Raw genomic sequence first — 23,061 nt, 5'->3', positions numbered from 1 at the left:
GAGTGACACCGTGTGACACCGTGTGTGTGTGTGACACTGTGTGTGAGTGACACTGTGAGTGACACCGCGTGAGTGTGCGTGACACTGCATGTGTGTGACACTGTGAGTGTGGGTGACACTGGGGGTGTGACACTGCAGGGCTGTGTGGCACTCTGTGTGTGTGTGTGTCACCATGTCTGTGTGTGTGAGACACTGTGTGTGTGTGACCATGTGTCCGTGTCTGTGCGTGTGTCACGTCTGTGTGTCACTGTTTGTGTTCATGTCTGTGTGTGTGTGTGTGTGTCACTGTGTGTGTGTGTGTGTCACCGTGTGTGTGACCATGTGTCCGTGTCTGTGTCACGTCTGTGTGTGTCACTGTCTGTGTTCGTGTCTGTGTGTGTGTCACTGTGTGTGTGTGTGTCACCGTGTGTGTGTGACCATGTGTCCGTGTCTGTGCGTGTGTCACGTCTGTGTGTGTCACTGTCTGTGTTCGTGTTTGTGTGTGTGTGTGTGTCACTGTGTGTGTGTGTGTGTCACCGTGTGTGTGACCATCTCTGTGTCCCTGTGTGTGTCACCGTGTGTCTTACTGTGTGTGTGTTACTGTGTGTGTCATGTCTCACTGTGTCTGTGTCACCATGTGTGTGTGACCATCTCTGTGTCCCTGTGAGTGACACCGTGTGTGTGTGTCACCGTGTGTATCACCATGTGTATCACCGTGTGTGTTAGTGTGTCGTGTCTCACCGTGTCTGTGTCACCATGTGTGTGTGTGACCATCTCTGTGTCCCTGCATGTGTCACCATCTGTGTGTGTCACCGTGTGTGTGTGTGTCACCGTGTGTGTGACACCGTGAGTGACACCGTGTGTGTGTGTCACCGTGTCTCGCTGTGTCTGTGTGTCACCGTGTGTCTGTGCCCCCCGTTCCCGCCCGTGTCCCCACCCGGGGGTCACACCGTCTCTCGGTTCCCTCTGCCCGCGCTGACACCGCCACGGCCCCCCCGGCTCAGGGCCCTCCGGCCCCCCGCTCCCCCCCGCTCCCCCCGTTCCCCCCGTTCCGACGCGGCGGGAGGCGGCGGGGGGGCGGGGGGGCTCGGGGTCTTTATTTGCGGCCAGATCCGGGGATGGGGGGGCGGGGACACCCGCACCCGTCAGGCCGGGGGGGCCCGCGGTGCGGGGGGCTCGGGGGGGCTCAGGGGGGGCCGAGGCTGCTGACCGTGGTGTAGCTGAACTTGGAGAGCGAGGCGGAGGCGGGGGGCGGCTCCTCGCCGGGGGGGGGCCGGCGGGGCGGGCGGCGGCGGCGGCAGCGGGCGCAGGTGCTGGCGGCGGCGCGGCGGAAGCGGCGGTTCATGAGGCAGTAGATGAGCGGGTTGGCGCCGGCCGAGGCGTAGGACAGGAGGTGGATGAAGGAGATGGGCGCCCCCCCCAGCGCCCGCTGGGCCGCCCGCGGCGCGAAGGCGCGCCACGTGTTGGCGGCGAAGACGGGCAGCCAGCACACGAAGAAGGTGGCCACGATGACCACCAGCATGCGGATCACCCGCCGCTTGGCCGCCATCTTGGCCTCGGCGCCGCTGACCCGCGAGCCCCCGCCGCCCCCCCGCTCCGGCGGCGCCCCCAGCGCCCGCAGCTCCACCGCCCCCCCGGGCCGCGACAGCTGCAGGTAACACCCGTCCCCCTCGTCGCACGCCGCCGGCGGCGCCTCCCGGGCTGCGGGGGGACACGCACACAGACACACACACACACACAGACACACACACACACACAGACACACACACACACACAGACACGCACACGCGCGGTCAGGGCGAGGGGTGCCGCAGCCCCCCGGCCCCCCCGCATGCCCCCCCGGCCCCGCGCTCACCTCCGGCCTCGCCCTTGATGTCCAGCTCGAAGCGGATGCCCCGGTAGAGCTCGCGGGAGATGAGCCCGTAGGCCGCCGCCATCACCGCGCCCGGGATGAAGAAGAGGATGAGGAGCAGCAGCACGTACCTGCAAGGAGCCGGCGCCCGTCACCGCGCGCGTCCCCCCCCGAATCCGGGACGGACCGAGGGGGGGGGTCCCGCCGCCCCCCCGCCCCGCCGCCGCCGCCTCACCAGGCCTGGCGCACGCGGTCCCCGGGCCAGTCGTGGGTGCAGCGGGTGACGCCGGGCGGCGGGGGGGCGGCGCCGGGGGGGGCCGCGGGGCGCGTGGTGCTGTACACGGCGTAGGGCAGCATCAGCAGCGCCGAGAGCAGCCAGGTGCCGGCCACCACGCGCCGGGCGTGCGAGCGCGTCTGCCAGGCGCGGGACTGCAGCGGGTGGCAGATGGCACTGTGCCGCTCGATGGCGATGGCCACCAGGCTGAAGGTGGACACCGACACCGAGACGCCTGCGGGCGGGCGGGCGGGTCAGCGCGGGGAGGGCGGCGCGCGGTGACCCCCCCGCCGCCGCCGCCGCCGCCGCCACACGTACCCATGAGGTAGGCCATGAGCTTGCAGACGGCCTCGCCGAAGACGAAGGTGCCCATGAGGTTGGGCAGGAGGGTGAAGGGCATGCAGCAGAGCGCCAGCAGCAGGTCGCTCAGCGCCAGCGACAGCAGGAAGGCGTTGGTGACCGTGCGCAGGCGGCGGTTCAGCGCCAGCACCGCCACCACCACCGCGTTGCCCCCGACGCTCAGCGCGAAGATCAGGGCGTAGAGCAGGACGCGCACCGTCAGGTCCAGCTCTGGGGGGGCGGCCGGGGGCGCGGCGGTGGCGTGTGCCCGCAGGTGCCGGACCCGGGGCGCCACCGGCCGCCGCGGACGGGCGCACGGACACGCTCCCCTCGGCGGCCCCGAACCGCGGCCGGACCCACCGTGTGTGCGCCCCCCCCCCGCCCCGTGTCACCCCGGGGACACCGCGGGGGGGGGGGACGGGGCTGCCGCCGCGCCCCGGGACGGGACCCCCGGGGCTGCCGTCGCACCCGGCCGCGGATGGAGCGGGGAGGGGATCCCGGCTCCACGGTCCCACCCCCCCTCCCCGCCACCCACCTTCCCGCGGCCCCCGGCTCGCACCGGGCAGCCGGGGCAGAACCGGGATAGAACGGAGCGGGACGGGGGCGCGGGGGGGCTGCGCGCTGCAGCGGGGGGCACCGGGAGGGACGGCGGGGATCCCTCCCGACCCCTCCCGGTCTCACCTCTGGGCGCCGGGGGCCCGCGGAGGCCCCTGCGGAGGAGGTCGCAGGCGGAGCCGGTGCCGGTGCCGGTGCCGTTCCCGGAGCCGTTCCCGGGGCGGCAGAGCAGCTCCCGCAGAGACTCGTTGAGGGGCGGCGGGTCCATGGCGGAGCCGCCGTCAGACCCGACCCGCGCCCATCACCGGCCCCGGGAACCGGCCCCGGGAAGCGGTTCCGCTCCGCTCCGGAGCCGGCGGGAGAGTGAGCGGAGGCGGCGCCCGGGGGGGCCGGGCCGGGGGCGGGGGGGCCGGTGGGAGGAGCGGGGGGACGCGGGGAGAAGGGGGGGTGCGGGGGGATGCGGGGGGTGCGGGCGCCGGGGCTGGCGGGGGGGGAGCAGCGGCAGCGCGGGGGGGGGCTGAAGCCGGAGCCGGCGGGACCCCGGGGGGGGTCGGGGGGTCGGGGGGGGGCTCGCACGGGGCTGGCGGGTCGGGGGGGGTCACCGTGGCGGCGGGGCGGGAGCTGCCCGGCGGGTGGCCCCGGGGCTGGGGGACCCGACCTGACACCCCCTCCCCCAGGGTCACCCGCCTCCCCCCGCCGGTTCCCGCCGCCGGTTTCCGGGGACCCCCGGGACCCCCCGGGACCCCCCGTCCCGTCCCGGTTCGGCGGCGGCGCCGCGGTCCCCGCCAGCCCCGGTCCCCGTTGCCTGGCGACGCGCGGCGCCGGCACCCGGCAGCGGGGGCCGCTGCGGCCCCGCCCCCAGGGAACCCCCAGCGCGGGGGCCCGGAGCCCCCGACCCCCCCCGCGGGACCCCGGGGGGACCCCGAGCCATGGGGGCCCCTACGCCATGGGGGGACCCTGTGCCCCGGGGGGACCTTGTGCCTTGGGGGGTCCCTGCGCCCTGACGGGACCCTGCGCCCCACTGGCACCCTGTGCTTTGGGGGGACCCTGCGCCCCACTGGGAGCCCCCGGGGGACCCTGCGCCCTGGGGACACCCTGTGCCTTGCGGGGGCCCCGCATCCCAGTGGCACCCTCTGCCTTGGGGGGTCCCTGAGCCCTGATGGGACCCTGTGCCCCGGGGGGACCCTGTGCTTTGGGGGGACCCCGCACCCCAGTGGGACCTTGTGCCTTGGGGGGACCCTGCGCCCTGATGGGACCCCGCACCCCACTGGGAGCCCGCAGGGGACCCTGCACCTTGGGGACACCCTGTGCTTTGGGGGGTCCCTGTGCCCTGATGGGAGCCTGTGCCCCGGGGACACCCCGTGCTTTGGGGGGACCCCGCACCCCAGTGGCACCCTCTGCCTTGGGGGGTCCCTCTGCTCTGATGGGACCCTGCGCCGCACTGGCACCCTGTGCTTTGGGGGGACCCTGCGCCCCACTGGGAGCCCCCGGGGGACCCTGCACCCTGGGGACACCCTGTGCCTTGCGGGGACCCTGCACCCCGCCGGGACTGTGCGCCCCGGGGGGGCCCCCTCCCCCTGCAGGACCCCCTTTTCGGGGGGCCCCGCCTCTCCCGTCCCGCAGCCGCTCCTCGAGGCGCTGGACCCGTTGGGCCAACGTGTGGGTGCCGGCCTCCAGCTGGGCCAGCAGCCGGGCCGCCCGCGCCCGCAGCCCCCCCAGGGCCCCCTCCAGCGCCCGCGCCCGCCGCTCGGCCTCCGCCGCCGCCGCCTCGGCGCCCGCGTCCAGCTTGCCGGCCCGCAGCAGGAGCCGGCGGCCCCTGGCCTCCAGCGCGGCGCGGGCGCGGGGGAACTCGGCCAGCACCTCCGCCAGGTCCTCCTTGGCCAGGCAGAAGAGGTCGGAGTAGCCGATGCTGACGATGTCGGCCGTGCGCCGGTTCCCCGCCGCGTTCCCTGGGCGGGCGGCGGGGCCGCGGTCAGGCCGGGGGGGGCACGGCGGGGCGCGGAGGGGGTCGCGGGGCTGGGGGGGTCTCACCTCTGATGTTGATGAGGCTGATCTCCCCGAAGTAGAGCCCCTGGCCCAGGACGGCGAGCCGCGTGACGCCGTCGTCGGCCAGCACGGCCAGGCGGCCCTCGCGCACGAAGTACATCTCGCGCCCCACGTCGCCCCGGCGGCAAACGAACTCGCCGGGGCCGAAGACCTGCGGGCGCAGGCGCGGCACCAGCTGCCGCAACACGCCGCCCCCCCAGCCCCGGAACAGCTCCACGCGCCGCAGGGCCGGCAGGTGGACGCTGGCGGCCACCTCGGCCCGCAGCCCCCGCGGCAAGTGCCGCAGGGCTTCCCGCTCCGCCGGCGGCTTGCGCTGCGCCCGCAGGTGCCGGTGCCAGCGGGTCACCCTCCGCGCCAGCCGCCCGCCCGCGCCCCGCGCCCGCAGGTACCGCAGCACCGGCGCGGGGTCGGGGTAGAAGGCGGCGTCGGCCGCGTTGACGTTGGCGATGACGGAAGCGACGCCGCCGGTGACGGCGGCGAAGCCCAGCACGGCCAGGAGGAAGCCGGCGGTGGCGAAGAGGAACTCCGCCTCGCGCCGCGGCTCCGGCGTGTCGCCCACGGTGGCCAGGACCAGCGTGGAGACGTAGACGCTGTGCAGGTAGCGGCGCAGCGGGCGCGTGGCGTTGGGGCAGACCCAGGCGTCGGTGCCCAGCCCCAGGCGCGCCGAGAGCGCGAAGTAGAGGCAGGCGTGCCAGTGGATGGCCACCAGCGCCAGCAGCACCAGCCGGGCCAGGCGGAGGGCGTTGGGGCGGCCCGTGCGCGTCTCCCAGCGCTCCAGGGCCTCGAGCAGGCGCGGGGCCCGCAGGCAGCGGTTGGCACGTGCCGCCGGGCCGGCCCAGGCCGGGCAGAGCAGCGCCAGCGGCAGCAGCGACGCCGCGTCCCAGCGGAAGGTCGGGGAGCGCAGGTAGCGCCGGCGGACGCGCCCGAGGTCCCGCACCAGCACCCCGTCCTCCAGGAAACCTGGGGGGGGCCCGTCAGCGCCCCCCGGCCCCCCACGCGTCGCCCAGGGGGTCCCCGAGGGGCCGCGATGGCACCGGGGGGGGTCCCCAGCGAGGGGGGACCGGGGGGAGGGAGGTGCTGGTGGGGTTGGGGCGCTGAGTCATGGGCAGGTGTGGGGTGGGGGGGGGGCAGGCGTGGGGCAGGGGTGGGGTGGGAGAGGGGCAGGTGTGGGGCAGACCTGGGGTTGGATGTGGGGCAGGACGTGGGGCAGGCACGGGGCAGGTGTGGGGTGGGATGTGGGGCGCTGTGGGGCGCTGTGAGTCGGGCTGTGGGTCGGGCTGTGGGGCGCTGTGGGGCGGTGTGGGGCGCTGCGGGTCGGGCTGTGGGGCGCTGTGGGGCGCTGTGGGGCGCCGTGGGTCGGGCTGTGGGGCGCTGCGGGGCGCTGTGGGGCGGTGTGGGTCGGGCTGCGGGGCGCTGTGGGGCGCTGTGAGTCGGGCTGTGGGGCGGGCTGTGGGGCGGGCTGTGGGGCGCTGCGGGGCGCTGCGGGGCGCTGTGGGGCGGGCTGTGGGGCGGGCTGTGGGGCGCTGCGGGGCGCTGCGGGGCGCGGGGCTGACCGGTGTGCAGGCGCAGGCCCACGTCCATCAGGTAGATCCCGTCGCTCGCCCAGTCCAGGCCCAGCCACAGCCCCGACAGCTGCTCCTGCACCCCCGGGAAGCAGCACCTGCCCGCGGCGTCACCGGGGCCGGACCCCCGGGACCCCCCCGCGCCCCCCGGCCCCCCGGCCCCCCGGCCCCCGCACCTGCAGACGATGCCGACCCAGTCGTAGAGGACGGGCAGCGCGGCCACGCAGAGCCACCGCCGGTGCCAGTCCCCGGAGGGGTCCAGGGTCCAGTCCCGGGGGCCGCCGGCGCTGCGGGGGGGGGGGTCACCGGCGCCTCAGGACCCCCCCAAGCCGCGCCGTGACCCCCCCGGCCCCGGCCGTGCCCCCCCCCTCGCTCACCCCCCGGCGCGGCCGGTGCCGGTGTCGCCGCGGGGCCGGAGCCAGCGCCGGGCCATGTCGGGGCTGAGCCGGGGGGTCCCGCGGCGCCCCCGCCCCGCGCTGAGCCGCTCCCTCGGCCGCGCCAGCGCCCGCCGCGTCCCGGCAACGGCCCCCGGGGCTCCGCGGCCCCCGGGACGGCAGCGCCGCGGCGGGAGGCAGCGTCACGGGCCACGCCCGGGCGGCAGGCGACCGTGTCTGCGGCCACACCGGCCACGTCCCTGGCCACACCGGCCAGGCTGGGCGTGCCGGACACGCCGGTCGCGCCGGGGTAACGGGTAGCCGCGGCTCTGGCCGTGCTGGGCACGCCGGGCACACCGGGGCGGCACCAGCCATGTCCGTGGCCACACTGGCCACGCCGGGGCGTGGGGAGCCCGGGCCCGGGCCGGGTCCGACGGGCAGCGGCAGGGCCCGGCCGCGGGGGGGCCGGTGGGTGCTGCGGGCCCGGGGCCACCCGCGGGGGTCGCGGGGCCCCGCCCGGACCGGGCCCGGTGGTGGGGGGTGCGGGCTCACCCGGCGTGGGGGTGCCCGGTGATGGCGGGGGCGGTGCCCGGTTCCGGGGGGTTCCGGGGGGTTCCGGGGGTTCCCGGGGGGTTCCCGGGGGGTTCCCGGTTCCCGCGCGGCCGGTCCCGCCCCCAGCCCCCCTCGGTCCTCCGTGCCCCGCCCCCAGGCCCCGCCCCCGTTCTCGGCGCAGCCAACGAGCGCTCGGGATAGCCCGGCCCCGCCCCCGCCCCGGGCCGTCTGGCCACGCCCCCCGCGGCGGGCGGGGCGGGGCCTGAGCCGCCGTGGGCGTGTCTGTGGGCGGGGCCTGCGCGGCCGGTGCGTCGGGCGGCGGCGGGAAGATGGCGGCGGGCGCGCGGGGCCCGCGGCGGGGGCGGCCGGTGAGCGGCGGCGGGGCCGGGGCCGGGGCCGCGGGGCGGGGGGGGCCGCGCACCCCCGGGGGTCCCGGTTGGCGCTCGGCGGGGCCGGGGCGCGCCCCCCCCCGCCCCCCCCGCCGCTCCCGCCCCGGGCCGCCGCCTGCCCTTGGCCGGGCGCCCCCGGGTGTTCCCGGGCCGGGGGGGGCCGGGCCGGGCGGTGCTCCCGGGGGTCCCCGCTGCCGGGGGAGGGTGTGGGGGGGCAGGGGGGCGGGGGCCGTCCGGCGGGGCGGGGAGCGGCCGGGCCGGGGCCTGGGGCTGGGCCGCGCCGGTGCGGAGGGTCCGGTAGCCCCGGGGCCGGTTTGGGGGAGGACGGGGGGGCCCGGCGGGGGGTGGGGGGTCCGACCGCGCGTCCGACACCTCCTCTGCCCCCCCCCCCAGCTCCGGCGCTGACGGGACGGGACCCGCCGCGACCTTGACCCCAGGTAGGCGGCCCTGCCCCGGCGGGGGGGGGGCCCGGTCCCGCTGTCAGCCCGGGGGGGGGGGGCAGCCCCTGGGCACCGCGGGGTGACGGACCCCGGCACGGACAGACGGACGCTCCGGTACCGACACCCCCCCGGCCCGGGGGCTCCCGGTCGCTGCTGTCCCCGGCCCCTGCCCCGGGACCAGCGGTTTTGGGTAAGGGGGAGCGGTTTGGGGGCAGGACGAGCGGTTTTGGGTAAGGAGGAGCAGCGTGGGCTCAGGACGGTCGGTTTGGGGTCAGGATGAGAAGTTTGGGGTCAGCGCGAGCGGTTTTGGGGCAGAACAGACAGTTTTGGGTCAGGGCGGTCGGTTTTGGGCCAGGACGAGCGGTTCTGGGCTGGACGCTGCCGTCCGGTGCCCCTGTCCCGTCTCCGGCCACGTCGGTCGGTCCCCGCGGCCCCTCCGCGTCCCGCCCGTGTCCCCGCGGTGTCCCCACGCCGGGGGTCACCGGGGCCAGGCCTGGCCCACGCCGGGACGCGGGCCCGCTCGTGCCGGGGTGTCAGACGGGCCTGGAGGGGCCCGCGGGGGCCTCGTCCCCTCGTTAACGGGCTCCGAGGGGGCGCCGGGGCGGGGGCCCCCCGCTCCGCCGCCGCCTCCCTCCTCTCGCCGTTTGGGGTTTCGTCACCGGCCGCTGCCGTTCCCCGCGGGGCCCCTCCGGGCCCCCCCGCCCGGGTTATTTCTGGCGGGGCCGGCGCGGGGGCTGCCGGTGCCGTCACTCCTTCCACGCGCTGCCGGGGGGGGTTGCCGGGGGCTCTGGGACGTGGTGGCCACCGCGGCTTCTCCCCGGTGGCCGCTTGGGGGGCCCCGTCCCGTGCCCGCGGGGCGCGGGGGGGCGGCAGCGGGCGGCCGCTCCCGCACACCCGGGTTCAAAGTGCGGGGCCAGCGCCCTCCCGGCGCGCTCGCCCTTCCCCGTCCTCGCCCGCTGAGGTGCCGCCGTCCCCGCAGCATGGGGAGGGGGGCCCCGCGTCCCCCCCGCGCCCCCGCCGCGCGCCGCCGCTGACCCTCGCCCATGGAGAGGATGAGCTGGCTGAGCAAGCTGAACCCGCGGGCGGGCGGGCAGCGGCCCCCCCGCAGCACCGGCCTCCAGAGCCCCGTCACCGCCGACCCCGAGACCTGCCTCATGGTCTTCAAGAACCACTGGGCGCAGGTGAGGCGCGGGCGGGACCCCCGGAGCCACCCCGCGCTCCTGCTCTTCCTCCTCCTCCTCCTCCTCCTCTTCCCCCCGCAGGTCCTGCGCATCCTGGAGCGTCGCGGCTGCAAACCGGCCCCCGACGACCTCAGCGCCGTCCGCAACAACACCTACCAGATGCTGAACCTGCTGGCCGAGGACCGCCCGCGGGGGGAGGCCTCGCGGGGCCCCATCCTGGACTTCGTGGCCTCGGAGAACGTGCTGGAGCGGCTCCTGTGCTGGCATCTGCAGGGGGACTTCCCCGAGGAGCGCAAGGTGGAGCAGCTGAAGCTCTACGAGATGCTCATCAGCCAGGCCCGGCAGCCCCTGCTGCGGCACAGGCCGGTGCTGGCCCCGCTCCTGCGGCTGCTGAGCCTCTGCGCCGAGCCGGCCTCCGCCCCGCTGGAGAACAGCCTGGTGCTGCTGCTCAACCAGCTCTGCGTCTCCGTGGCCAAGGAACCCGCCGTGCTGGAGCTCTTCTTCCACAGCCACGCCGACCAGGGCCCCGCCAACCTCATCATCTTCTCCCTCCTCATCCCCTTCATCCACCACGAGGGCGTCCTGGGCCAGCAGGCCCGCGACGCGCTGCTGCTCATCATGGCCATGTCGGCCACCAACCACGCTGTGGCCACCTCCATCACCGACAATTCCTACTTCTGCCCGGTACGACCCCGGGGGGGCCCCCACGGCGACCCCGCCCATCCCCGGGGCCCTGCCGGGAGCTCCGGGACTGGGGGCAGGTGCTGGGCTGGGGACAAGGGGACGCCTGGGGACAGCGGAGGGTGTTGGGGGCAGCGAAGGTGGAAGAGGGGGACAGGACCCCCCCGGGTCGGTGTTTGGAGGGGAGGGGGGTCGGTCTGGCGGCTGGAGGCCCAGAGCACCCAGCGGCTGCGGGCAGGGGCAGGGCAGCGGGGCTGGTGCCGGGGCAGCACCGCAGGCACCTGCACCCGCTCTGCCCCTGCCCGTCCTGCCGCTGCTCCCCGGCCTGCGCCGGTGCCCGGTCAGGGCCCGGGTGTGGGCGCAGGCGCCGTGCGGGCGCGGCGGGAGCTGAGCCCCTGTGTCTGTCCGTCCGTCCGCGCGTCCCCCCAGGTCCTGGCCACGGGGCTCAGCGCCCTCTACTCCTCCCTGCCCCGCAAGATCGAGGTGCGGGGGGACGACTGGCACTTCCTGCGCCGCGAGGACTGGATCGGCGTCTCCTCCCTCGTCCTCTTCATGAACTCGCTGGAGTTCTGCAACGCCGTCAGCCAGGTAGGGCTGGGGGGGGACGGGGGACGCCCCGGCCTGGCGCGGGGCTTTCCCGCGGCCCCTGACCCCCCCCGCCCGCTCCGGCTCCGCAGGTCGCTCACCCGCTGGTGCAGCAGCAGCTGGTGGATTATGTCCACAACGGCTTCCTCGTGCCCGTCATGGGCCCGGCGCTGCACAAGGTGAGGGAGCTCCCGTCCCCCCGCCCGTCCCCTGCCCGTCCCCCGCCCGTCCCCTGCCGAGCCTCCGCCGCCCGCAGACCTCCATCGAGGAGATGATCGCCAGCACGGCCTACCTGGAGCTGTTCCTGCGCAGCGTCAGCGAGACGGCGCTGCTGAAAACCTTCCTGCGCTTCGTCCTGCTGCACCGCCACGACAACAGCACCATCCTCGACACCCTGGTGGGGCGCATCAACAGCAACTCCCGGGTGAGAGGCGCTGACGGGCCCCCGCGGCCCCCCTGCTGCCCCCCACGGGCCCTGGGGCCCCCCACAGTCCTCCAGGCTGCTGCTCAGCCGTGGCACTGCCCCATAGGACTGCCCCATGGTGCTGCCCTCCTGCCCCACTGCTGCCCCACAGCACTGCCCTTGGGCCCTGCTGCTGCCCCACAGGGCTGCCTGGCTGTGGCACTGCCCTCCTGCCTCACTGCTGCCCCACAGCACTGCCCTCCTGCCCCACTGCTGCCCCATGGGGCTGCTCTCCTGCCCCACTGCTGCCCCATGGCTCTGCCCTCCTGCCGCCCTTGGGCCCCGCTGCTGCCCCATAGGGCTGCTCGGCCGTGGCGCTGCCCTGCTGCCCCCCGGCGCTGCCCCGGGCCGTGCTGACCCCGCGCCCCCGCAGCTCTGCATGGTGTCCCTGAGCCTCTTCCGGACGCTGCTCAGCCTCAACTGCGAGGACGTGATGCTGCAGCTGGTGCTCAGGTAACCGGGACCCCCCGCGCGGGGGCTCCTCGGGCACGGGGCTGTCGCTGGGACATGGGGTGGTGGGTGTGTGCCCCCCTGGTGGAGGCGGTGGGGACTGATGAGGTCCAGTGGGGTCTGGGGGGGGTTTAATGGGGTCTGGGGGGCTCCAGGGGGTTCCAGTGGGATCTGGGGGGGGTGTCCAATGGAGTCCAATAGGATTTGGTGGGGTCCAAGGGGATCTGGTGGGGTGTCTAAGTGGTCCAGTGGGGTCTTGAGGGGCATCTGGTGGGGTCTGGTGGGATCCAGGGGGTCTGGTAGGCGTGTCTGGTGGGATCTGATGGGGTCCGGTGGGGGGGTACGAGTCGGGTCTGGTGGGGCCTGGTGGGGTCCAGTGGGGTCTCGTGGGGCTCCAGTGGGCTCCGCTGGGGTCCCCCGTCCCCCTCCCCTGCGCGCGTGCCCCCCGCGTGCAGCCCCGTGCCCCCCCCCAGGTACCTGCTGCCCTGCAGCCACGTCATGCTGAGCCAGAAGCGGGCGGTCCGGGACCTCGACATCTACGGCAAGACGGCGGCCAAGTTCCTCTCCCTCATCCCGCGCTGCTGCCGCCCCGAGAGCCCCCCCCCGGCACCGCCGCCGCCGCCCGAGCGGGAGGAGGAACACGCCGCCTGGTCCAAGGGTACGGAACTGGCCCCCCCCCGCCCCGCGGCCCCTCGCAGCCCCCGCGCTGACCCCCCGTCCCCCGCAGGCCACGGCAGCCCCAGCGTGGACACCTCCTCGTCCTCGGTGGTGACGGGCCCGCGGCCCTCCACCCCCTCCCGCCTCGCCTTCTTCCTGCGCCAGCAAAGCGCCGCCGAGGCCTCCGGCCCCCCCGCGCCGCCGCCGCCGCGCTCCCCCGGCCCCCCCTGCGGCAGCCCCGGCCCCCGGCCCGGGCGCTGGGAGGAGGTGTCGGAGCTGGACGGGAACTACCTGGAGTACCTGCGGGACGCGCGGCGCAGCATCGACCGCTGCGCCTGGGCCTGCCGCGTCTGGTCCGCGCCCTACGACGGCGAGGAGCCCGGCGACCCCGAAGGCCCCCCCGCCCCGCGCCCCCCCACCCCGCGGAGCAAAAAACGGGGCCTGACGGAGGAGGGGGCGAGGGAGCGGCCCCCCGGCAGCGAGCCCGGCGGCGGGGGGGGACCCAGCCCCGAGCCCCGGGACGCGGCGGCGCTGGTGAATGGGGCGGCGGAGCCGGGGCGGCCCGAGGGGGACGTGGCGGTGAAGAAGGTGCGACGCAGCCCCCAGGGGGAGGGCGACGGTGCGGGGGCCCCCCCAGCCCCCGAGCGGGAGCACCGGCCACCCCCGGCGCAGAACGGGGCCCCCCCGGCCGCCCCCCGGCCCGGCTGGGAGCCGCCGCCCTCCTCCGTGGACTCGCTGATCGAGGAGCTGCTGGCCCGGGCGCCGGCCGAGCCCAACGGGGCCGGCGTCACCATCGAGGCCTTCACCGAGGAGCTGCGGGAGATCGAGGCCGAGATGAAGAACGGCGGCGGCGGGGGGGGAGCCCCGTCCTCCCCCCAGGACCCCCCCGAGGCGCCCCTGTCCCGCGAGGAGGAGGAGGCCTTCGCCAGCTTCGCCGCCCTGCCCGAGGCCGAGGCCGTGGGGCGGGCGCCGCCGCGGCCACCGGACCCGCTGGCCCAGCTGGTGGCCAGCCCGCCGCGGGCGGTGGGGCCGCCCCCCAGCCAGCCCTTCACAGGTGGGGGCCGGGGGGGCCGGGGGGGCTCCCCGCTGGCCGGGACCCTGCCCCACGTGCGTGTTTGGCGCCCGCAGGCCCCTTCGTCTCGGTGCTGTTCGGGAAGCTGGAGAACATGCTGCACAACTCGCTCTACGTCAACTTCCTGCTGACGGGGCTGGTGGCCCAGCTGGCCTGCTACCCCCAGCCCCTGCTCCGCTCCTTCCTCCTCAACACCAACATGGTCTTCCAGCCCAGCGTCAAGTCCCTGCTGCAGGTAGGGCCCCGGCCCAGGGCCTGGCGAAGGGGCCGCGATCCCTGGGGGGCGAGGGGGGGTTCAGGGGTGTGACCTGGGGGAGAAACGGCCTCGGATGTGGGACGGGAGGGTGAGTGGGGCGGTGTGTGGTAAACGTGCGGGGAAAGGAGGGGGAGAGGAGGAAAAGAACAGGCGAGGAAAAGTGTTGAGGAAAAGAAAAAGGAAAAAAGGGAAGGAGGAGGGGAGAGAAAAAAGGGAAGGAGGAGGGGAGAGAAAAAAGGGAAGGAGGAGGGGAGAGAAAAAAGGGAAGGAGGAGGGGAGAGAAAAAAGGGAAGGAGGAGAGGGAGAGGAAAAGAGAAAGGAAAAAGAGGAGAGGGAGAGGAAAAGAGAAGGAGGAAAAAGAGGAGAGGGAGAGGAAAAGAGAAGGAGGAAAAAGAGGAGAGGGAGAGGAAAAGAGAAGGAGGAAAAAGAGGAGAGGGAGAGGAAAAGAGAAGGAGGAAAAAGAGGAGAGGGAGAGGAAAAGAGAAGGAGGAAAAAGAGGAGAGGGAGAGGAAAAGAGAAGGAGGAAAAAGAGGAGAGGGAGAGGAAAAGAGAAGGAGGAAAAAGAGGAGAGGGAGAGGAAAAGAGAAGGAGGAAAAAGAGGAGAGGGAGAGGAAAAGAGAAGGAGGAAAAAGAGGAGAGGGAGAGGAAAAGAGAAGGAGGAAAAAGAGGAGAGGGAGAGGAAAAGAGAAGGAGGAAAAAGAGGAGAGGGAGAGGAAAAGAGAAGGAGGAAAAAGAGGAGAGGGAGAGGAAAAGAGAAGGAGGAAAAAGAGGAGAGGGAGAGGAAAAGAGAAGGAGGAAAAAGAGGAGAGGGAGAGGAAAAGAGAAGGAGGAAAAAGAGGAGAGGGAGAGGAAAAGAGAAGGAGGAAAAAGAGGAGAGGGAGAGGAAAAGAGAAGGAGGAAAAAGAGGAGAGGGAGAGGAAAAGAGAAGGAGGAAAAAGAGGAGAGGGAGAGGAAAAGAGAAGGAGGAAAAAGAGGAGAGGGAGAGGAAAAGAGAAGGAGGAAAAAGAGGAGAGGGAGAGGAAAAGAGAAGGAGGAAAAAGAGGAGAGGGAGAGGAAAAGAGAAGGAGGAAAAAGAGGAGAGGGAGAGGAAAAGAGAAGGAGGAAAAAGAGGAGAGGGAGAGGAAAAGAGAAGGAGGAAAAAGAGGAGAGGGAGAGGAAAAGAGAAGGAGGAAAAAGAGGAGAGGGAGAGGAAAAGAGAAGGAGGAAAAAGAGGAGAGGGAGAGGAAAAGAGAAGGAGGAAAAAGAGGAGAGGGAGAGGAAAAGAGAAGGAGGAAAAAGAGGAGAGGGAGAGGAAAAGAGAAGGAGGAAAAAGAGGAGAGGGAGAGGAAAAGAGAAGGAGGAAAAAGAGGAGAGGGAGAGGAAAAGAGAAGGAGGAAAAAGAGGAGAGGGAGAGGAAAAGAGAAGGAGGAAAAAGAGGAGAGGGAGAGGAAAAGAGAAGGAGGAAAAAGAGGAGAGGGAGAGGAAAAGAGAAGGAGGAAAAAGAGGAGAGGGAGAGGAAAAGAGAAGGAGGAAAAAGAGGAGAGGGAGAGGAAAAGAGAAGGAGGAAAAAGAGGAGAGGGAGAGGAAAAGAGAAGGAGGAAAAGGGCGAGAGCAGGGGAAGGGGAAAGGAAAGGAGAAGGGAGAAGGCGAAGCAGCGCAGGAGCGGAGCAGAGCCGGGGGGGCGGGGTGCGCCCCCCCTCCATCGAGTGTGTGGCTGCCACCCCCCTGCCCCGCACCCCCCGGGTTCCCGTCCCGCTGTGGGGCCCCTCCGGCCCCTCTCCCTCCGTGGGGGGTTGGTGGTGAGTCCCGCGCCCCCCCCGCGGGGTGTGTGCCCCCCCCAGGTGCTGGGCTCGGTGAAGAACAAGATCGAGGCCTTCGCGGCCACCCAGGAGGATTTCCCGGCGCTGCTCTTCCGCGCCAAGAAGTTCCTGATCGCCCGCGGGCGCCTGGACTGGCCCGAGGGGGCCGGACCCGGGGCCCCCCCGCGCCGCCCCGAGCCGCTGGGTGAGGGCTGGGGGGAAAGGGGGGGCTGGTGTCGGGGGGGGGCTGGGGGCTGCAGGGTGGGTTTTGGGGTGGGGACTGGGGGCTGCCTGTTGCAGGGTGGGGGGGTGAGAAGGGTGCGGGCTGCAGGGTGGGTTTTGGGGGGACTGTGGGGGGGTTGGGGGCTGCACTGTGAGTTTTGGGGCGGGCACGTTGTGTTTGGGGGGGGCTGGGGGCTGCGTATTGCAGGGCGGGGGGGTGAGGGGGTACGGGGGGGCTGGGGGCTGCACAGGGCGTTTGGGGGGTGCTGGGGGCTGCACGTTGTGTTTTGGGGGGCGGAGGGCTGCCTGTTGTGGGGGGGTACAGGGGGTGCTGGAGCTGGGGCGGGGGGGCCGGTGGCCTGACGTGGGGTGTCCCCCCCAGGCAAGAGCCGGAAGCCGTCGCTGGGGGAGCTGATCCTGCGTCACGCCCAGAGCCCCACGCGGGCGCGCCAGGCGGCCCAGCTGCTGCAGCACGGCCCGGGGGGGCTGGCGGCGGGGCCGGGGGGGGCTGCCCCCCCCCCGCACCTGCGGGGGGGCTCGGCCGAGCGGCACAGCGAGGCGCTGCGCGTCAAGAACGCCGTCTACTGCGCCGTCATCTTCAGCGAGTTCCTGAAGGAGCTGGCGGCCATCGCCCAGGCCCACGCCGTCACCTCCCCCTTCCTCACCGAGCCCCCCGAGGAGTGACCCCCCCTGCAACGCCCCCCCCCAAACCCCGGCCGGCGCCTTTTTAACCACCCCCAGGACACGGACCTTTTTAATTTATTGGGGACGAACCTTTGGCTGAGACCGGGCTGCACTCGGGACAGGAGTGGCCGGCGGCCCCGCTGCCCCCCTCGGCTCGGTGTGGGGGGGTGGCAGGGCAGGACCCTGGGCGGGGGCGCGGGGCGGGCTGGCTCTGCCCCCCTCTGCCCCCCCCCCGCCGCTCCCCGGGGGGGTCCTGACCCCGTCGCCCACCCGGCCCCTCTCTATGCAACAGCCCCCCCTCCCCCTGCGCTGCGGGGGGGGTGTGGGGCTGGGGGGTGGGTGGTGGTGGGGGGAGGCCGGGGCAGTGCATGAGGGGGGGCTGCGTGTGTCTGTGCTGTGTAAAAGCCCCCCCGTAATAAAGGGTCTGGTCGAGGGCAGCACCTGCTCCTGCCTGGGGGGGCGCTGTGCTGGAGGACAGGGGGTGTCGTGTGTGTCCCCCCCCTCCTCCATGGCCGCCACGGGACCCCCCAAACCCCCAGGCCCTGTGCGACCCCCCCAGGCCCCCGGTGCCTGCTCAGAGCCGTCAGGCAGCACCTCCCTAATGCTGGGATGGGGGGGGCATGGGGATGGAGAGGGGGATGAGGATGAGGATGGCAAAGGGGATGGGGATGGTGAAGGGGATGAGGATGGCGAAGGGGATGAGGATGGTGAAGGGGGTGAGGATGAGGATGGTGAAGGGGATGAGGATGGTGAAGGGGATGAGGATGATGAAGGGGATGAGGATGATGAAGGGGATGAGGATGATGAAGGAGATGAGGATGGCGAAGGGGATGAGGATGATGAAGGGGGTGAGGATGGTGAAAGGGATGAGGATGATGAAGGGGATGAGGATGAGGATGGTGAAGGGGATGAGGATGGCGAAGGGGATGAGGATGGCGAAGGGGATGAGGATGGCGAAGGGGATGAGGATGGCGAAGGGGATGAGGATGGCGAAGGGGGTGAGGATGAGGATGGTGAAGGGGATGAGGATGATGAAGGGGATGAGGATGGTGAAGGGGATGAGGATGGTGAAAGGGATGAGGATGATGAAGGGGGTGAGGATGAGGATGGTGAAGGGGATGAGGATGAGGATGGTGAAGGGGATGAGGAAGGCGCCATGAACCCCCAGGGGCCGCGGCCCGCGCGTGGCAGGAGCCGAGTCCCCGCGGCTGGGGGCAGCGTCGGGGGAATTTCAGCGGCCCAGACGGGAAATTCCTGGGGCGGGGGCGCGTGGCTCGTGCAGTGGGGGGGCGCGAGGACACGATGCTGCGACGCCGAAACCCCCCCTGGGCGGGGGGAACCGCGGCGCTGCCCCACAGCCCAGGCGGGCTCGGACAGACCCCCCCGGCCTCCTCTCCCTGCCCCGGCAGCCATCGGGAGGGGACGGGTCACCCCCAGACCCCCTCGGGGGGGTCAAGGAGGGGTTTTCCTCCCCCCTGAGCGGGCCCAGACCTCAGAATTTGGCAGCTCCCTCCCCTGGTGGGCTCAGACATGGGGGTGCTGCCCCCCCCGCCCGAAATGCCGCAGGTGAACCCCCTGTCGTCAGGCTCGGGGCAGCGGGGCCGGGAAAAGGCCTCCTGGTCCTTCTGGGGTCACCCCAGGGCAGGAGGAGGGGGCCAGGCCCCCCCGCAGCGGGATGAGGTGCCACATCCTCTGGTGGGGGGGGAATAAACGGAAGGTTATTCCTGCGTGGCCTTTGGGGCAGGATTCCTCCCCCTTTCCTGCAGACACAAAATCTCTGAGGGTTTCTGAGCCTCTGAGGAGCGGGACCAGGGGGGCACCTGGAGCTTGGGGGGGCCCAGCTCTGCGTCCCTGGGGCTGGAAACTGCCGAGAGGGAAGTTCAGGAGGATTAAACTGCGAAGTTCTTGTGCCGGGACATGGCAGGTGGCCGAAGTTCTTCAAGGGCTTCGTGAAGGGGTCGGCACGATCCGTGGAGTGAAGGAACACGGGGCCGTGAGGAGCAAACCCCAAAATCTGCCGCAGGAACCCGTTCTGCTCCCGCCGCTGAACGGGCTCAGAGCTTCGTGTTCTGGGGGGCACGTCGGGTCCTGCCCCCCCGGGCAGGCAGCGGGATGGAGGGTGGATCCAAGAGCGGCCGGGATGCTGCTCTCGCGGGCCGGGGGGTGACCGAGACCCCCCTGGCCTCATCTGGGGGCAGCAGCCGGGACACGAAGCCTCCAGCACCGGCGGCCATGGGGCTGCGACCGCTCGGCATCTGCCCCCCCCGTGGGCTCCCACAGACAGGGGGGCTTAAAAACCTCCGTGAGGACGTGAGGGCAGGGCAAAGGGCCATTTCCCACCACTGGGGTACTGGGGAAGGGGACAAAACCGCTTCTTCCTCAGTTTTCTGTCAGAAAGGATGGACTTCGGTGGGCCGGGGGGTAAGAAACGCCGTGGCGCCGCGTGGAAACACCCCGAGATCAGACTTCTTCCCGCTTTTGGGTTCCCTCGAGCCCGACACAACGGCACCGGCCGCTATCGGCCTCGCAAAGGGCCCCCCCGTTCTGTTTCAGAATATTCTTCCAGTATTCCACCGTCCCGCGCGTCTGGGCTGGGGAAGGGCGGCGGGCAGAACAGGACTCCAGGATTTCCACTCCGCGGCGGCTCTCGCTCCATTTCCCACCAGGAAGCAACGCGAGAGAGACCCAGCGGGAACGTCGCCACCTCCAGCCCCCCCCGGGCTGAAATCCTTCTGCCCCGCGGCCCCCAGGAGGCTCCTCCAGACCCCACATCCCCGCTGCTGAGACTTTTTTTTTTTTTTTTTCCTAATTTCCCACCCAGATCGAGTCAGGACCGGTTTAAACTCTTTTTTTGCTCCAGGTTCACCGTCTCGGCTCACCCCGGGCCCCCTCTCTCCTGCCCCCATGAGCTGGTGGGTGCTCCCCCCCCCGTGTTGTCCCGCGGGGGTTTGTCACCTCCCTGGTCCCTGGGGCACCGGGGAAAGGCCTGTGGTGCCCCCAGCCGACACGGAGTCCCTCCATCGGGCACCTGGGGGAGGTCGCTGCCCCCGTTAGCTCCCGGCTCTCCAGGAAAGCGGATTTTTGTCGGTCTGAGGAGCGCGGCCTCGTCCCGCACACGGTGACATTTAACCCCGGTTCCATCAATCCGCCCCCCCGCCACCCCTCGTTATTTCGGAGCCACACTCAGCCCTTTGGCTCTTCCTCCCCCAGCGCCTGCAGACGCGTTTCCAGCCCCCCCCCCCCGGCTCCCCCCGCAGCCAGCAGCGGATATTTTCCAAACTCGCATGGAACCGCCGCTAAACATATTAAAAAAAAAAGGTCTTCTCTTCCCCCTTTTCAGAAATGTCGAGGCAAAACGCTCCGGCCGGAGGCAGAAAACGGGGAAACTCAGGAGAAATTTTGCATGAAGGGTTCATAGACACCCTCCCGGCCCGAGGTGCAGGTGTGATTTATGATTTTTTTTTCCCGTGAGCAAAGGGAGGGACCCCCCAGGGACACCCCCCCCACCCGCCCGCGGAGAGGGTCGGGGGTTTGCCGAGATCGCAAAGCTGGTGTCGAGGAGGTGGAAAGGGCAGAGGGAGGAGGGACATGGGAAAGCGGCTGGAAAATGGGGAGGGAGAGAGAGTCTGGGGGGTGCTGCGGTGCGGCAGCTGAGGAGGGAGGATGAGGAGGCAGCATGAGGCCGGGCGGGTGGGGGCTGCCCCATCGCTTCCCTCGGGGGACGGTGCGGGGGGGTGAGCGGGAGGGCAGAGCAGGAGCCGTCCTCGGCCCGGGTCTGGCAGGAGCCAGGACCCGGCTTTGGGCATAGCTGGTGATTTTTAGGGTGTATCTGACATTTTTGAGGGCGTAGCTGGTGTTTTTGAGAGTGTACCACACGTTTTTGCGGGTGTACCTGGCGTTGTTGAGGCTGTACCACCCTTAGCAGAGGAACGGGCTGTTCCTGGACAGCCAGCCCGGGAGCGGGGGGGCGCGGAGCGGGAGCAGACCCAGGGCAGCACAGTGGAAGCGGAGGGGGTCAGAGACCTGCTGCCCGCGTGGCTGCCACAGGGCTGTGGGACGGGTGGGTTACCCCCGGGGGAGCTGGCAGATGCGCTCGCCAAGCCGCTGTCCGGGCCTGACCTGGCGTCACGGCTGACTGGGGAGGTCCCGCTGGACTGGAGGGTGGCGAGTGTGACCCCCATCTACAGGAGAGGGAGGAAGGAGGAGCCAGGAAACGCCAGCCCTGTCCGTGTGCCCTCAGTGCCGGGGAAGGTCCTGGAGCAGGACACCTCGGTGCCGTCAAATAACGGACAACCAGGGGCTCAGGCCCAGTCAGCGGGGTTATGAAAGGCCTGACAGACCTGATCTCCTCCTCCGACAGGGCGACCTGCTCATTGGGTGAGGCAAAGGCTGTGGATGTTGTTCACCTTGACTGCAGTGAGGCCTTTGACACCGTTTCCCACAGCATTCTCCTGGCAACGCTGGCTGCTCAAGGCCTGGATGAGCACACGCTTCGCTGGGTAACAACTATCTGATGGCCGGGCCCAGAGAGTGGTGCTGAGCGGAGTTAAATCTGGTCAGGAGCGGTGACCCCCAGGGCTGGGTGCTGGGGCCGCTCCTGGTTAACATCTTTATTGGTGATCTGGACGAGGGGATCGAGGGCACCCCCAGTCAGTTTGCAGGTGACACCCGGTTGGGTGGGAGTGTTGGTCTGCTCGAGGGTGGGGAGGCTGCAGAGAGACCCGGCCAGGCTGGAGCCATGGGCTGAGCCCAGCTGGGGGAGTTTCACTGAGGGCAAATGCCGGGGGCTGCCCTTGGGCCACAGCAACCCCCAGCAGGGCTACAGGCCTGGGGAGGAGTGGCTGGAGAGCTGCCGGTCAGAGAGGGGCTGGGGGGTGAGAATGAGCCAGAGTGTGCCCGGGGGGCCAAGGAGGGCAACGGCATCCTGGCTTGTGTCAGCACTGGCGTGGCCAGCAGGGACAGGGGAGGGATCTGAGCCCTGGGCTCGGCACTGGGGAGGCCGCCCCTCGATTCCTGGGTTCAGTTCTGGGCCCCTCACCCCAAAAAGGCCATTGAATGACTCGAGCGTGGCCAGAGAAGGGCAACGGAGCTGGGGCAGGGTCTGGAGCACAGGTCTGCTGGGGAGCGGCTGGGGGAACTGGGGGGGTTCAGTCTGGAGCAGAGGAGGCTGAGGGGAGACCTCCTGGCCCTCTGCAACTCCCTGCCAGGAGGGGGCAGAGAGGGGGGATGAGTCTCTGGAGCCAAGGCCCCAGCGCCAGGCCCCGAGGGAATGGCCTCAAGCTGCCCAGGGCAGGGTCAGGCTGGCTCTGAGGAAGGATTTCTGTGCAGAAGGGGCTGTTGGGCGTTGGAATGGGCTGCCCAGGGCAGGGGGGAGTCCCCGGGATCCCTGGGGGGGTTGAAGAGTCGGGCTGAGCCAGCGCTGAGGGATCTGGGGCAGTTGGGAACGGTCAGGGGGAGGGTCATGGTGGGGCTGGAGGAGCTGCAAGGGCTTTTCCAACCCGGATGATTCAGGGATTCTGTTTTTGAGGACGTACCTGGTGTTTTTGAGCGTGGCTGGAGCCCTGTGCACAAGACAAGGCACAGCCAGGCCCGGCCCCTCGCCCCCTCCCTCGGTGCCGCCGGTTCCTCTCCCCGTGTCTCAGTCTCGGCCGCTCGCGGGGGCCGTGTCCCGCGGGGCTCAGCCAGCGCCGCCTCCCCGGCGCGTTCAGCTTTTCACCGTGACCCCGCGGGCGGCGCCTGCCAGACCCTCGGCCCCAAACCGTTGAGTATTTGAAGTGAATTACCAGGTATCTCCGGAGGTTGGTTCCCCGTCACCCGCCGGCGCGGGGGTTTCTGGCACACCCTGACAGCGGTGCTGCACGCGCTGACGACAGCCCCTCGCGGGAGTCACCCCCCGAGCGCTGAGGCCGGGCTCGAGCCCCGGGATGGTCGCTGGGAATTGGGGAGCCGACGGAGCCGTTTCCGTTAAACCACCGCAGGCGGCTCCTGCTGCGGCCACGGCCACGCTCGGGCCCAACCGTCACCCGTGGCCGCCGTTAAGGGAAAAACGTCCTCAGAATCTGTCAATAATCAGAGCTCGCCCCAGGTCTGCTGGGCTTTACTGGTAATGGGATGGGCTTTACTGGTAATGGGATGGGTTTTACTGGTAACAGGATGGGCTTTACTGGTAACAGGATGGGCTTTACTGGTAATGGGATGGGTTTTACTTGTAACAGGATGAACTTTACTGGTAAGGCCTCCAGGCCAGCGCAGTCCACACCCCCCCAGCGTCCCACGGGTGCGAGGGGACCCCCCCAGCCCTCCCACAGCACTTTGCCCAGTCGGGCGCGTGGGAACTGCGACAGGGCCACCCTGCAGCCAGGGCCACCCCGCAGCCGGGGCCACCCCGCAGCCATCCCTGGGGGGTGAAAACGCCGGATTCTGGTCCCTCCAGCTCTGCTTCTGCCCCTCCCCGGATCGGTTTGCCCCGGGACTCGTCAGATCCCGCGGAGCCACGAGCAGCTGTCACTTCTAAAAATAAAGAATCTCTGCGGGAGCAGCAGCGTCTGTGGCATCGACCCGTCCCCCCCCGCTGCCCAGCCCCTCCCCACCGACCGCAGCTTCTGCGAATCGACCCTGAACCCCGACAGCTCCTACACCGCACCCTGACGCCACCCCCCTCCTGTCACCC

General features: G+C 71.2%; 3 protein-coding genes across 5 annotated transcripts; 1 reads left to right on the top strand and 2 right to left on the bottom strand.

The window, feature by feature from the left end:
- Positions 1–1,112: 1,112 nt before the first annotated feature.
- On the bottom strand, positions 1,113–3,332 carry CCKBR (cholecystokinin B receptor). Its single transcript, XM_074933379.1, has 5 exons — positions 3,126–3,332; positions 2,424–2,675; positions 2,067–2,340; positions 1,835–1,962; positions 1,113–1,680 (listed from the first exon to the last, which is right to left on the bottom strand). Exons 1-5 carry the CDS (start codon positions 3,265–3,267, stop codon positions 1,166–1,168), a joined length of 1,311 nt encoding a protein of 436 aa, XP_074789480.1. The 5' UTR covers positions 3,268–3,332; the 3' UTR covers positions 1,113–1,165.
- A 606-nt stretch (positions 3,333–3,938) lies between these two features.
- CNGA4 (cyclic nucleotide gated channel subunit alpha 4) lies at positions 3,939–7,040 on the bottom strand. Its single transcript, XM_074901821.1, has 5 exons — positions 6,985–7,040; positions 6,784–6,894; positions 6,599–6,705; positions 5,031–6,005; positions 3,939–4,948 (listed from the first exon to the last, which is right to left on the bottom strand). Exons 1-5 carry the CDS (start codon positions 7,038–7,040, stop codon positions 3,939–3,941), a joined length of 2,259 nt encoding a protein of 752 aa, XP_074757922.1.
- A 783-nt stretch (positions 7,041–7,823) lies between these two features.
- Positions 7,824–16,897, top strand: FHIP1B (FHF complex subunit HOOK interacting protein 1B). Of its 3 annotated transcripts, none has more exons than XM_074920138.1 (13): positions 7,824–7,901; positions 8,316–8,359; positions 9,342–9,543; positions 9,625–10,227; positions 10,654–10,812; positions 10,902–10,988; positions 11,066–11,233; positions 11,646–11,725; positions 12,214–12,380; positions 12,450–13,433; positions 13,508–13,686; positions 15,528–15,690; positions 16,090–16,846. In XM_074920138.1, the coding sequence occupies exons 3-13, from the start codon at positions 9,406–9,408 to the stop codon at positions 16,389–16,391; spliced, it is 3,030 nt and encodes a 1,009-aa protein (XP_074776239.1). In that variant the 5' UTR covers positions 7,824–7,901; positions 8,316–8,359; positions 9,342–9,405; the 3' UTR covers positions 16,392–16,846. The 3 variants fall into 3 exon arrangements, with proteins under 3 accessions (XP_074776239.1, XP_074776230.1, XP_074776221.1); XM_074920129.1 differs by having other exon boundaries at positions 12,196–12,380; positions 16,090–16,839; XM_074920120.1 differs by having other exon boundaries at positions 12,196–13,433; positions 16,090–16,897.
- Positions 16,898–23,061: the final 6,164 nt, after the last annotated feature.

This window comes from Athene noctua, chromosome 1 (genome assembly GCF_965140245.1).
Source record: "Athene noctua chromosome 1, bAthNoc1.hap1.1, whole genome shotgun sequence".
Taxonomy (NCBI): Eukaryota; Metazoa; Chordata; class Aves; order Strigiformes; family Strigidae; genus Athene; species Athene noctua.
This window is presented reverse-complemented; position numbering and strand designations above follow the sequence as displayed.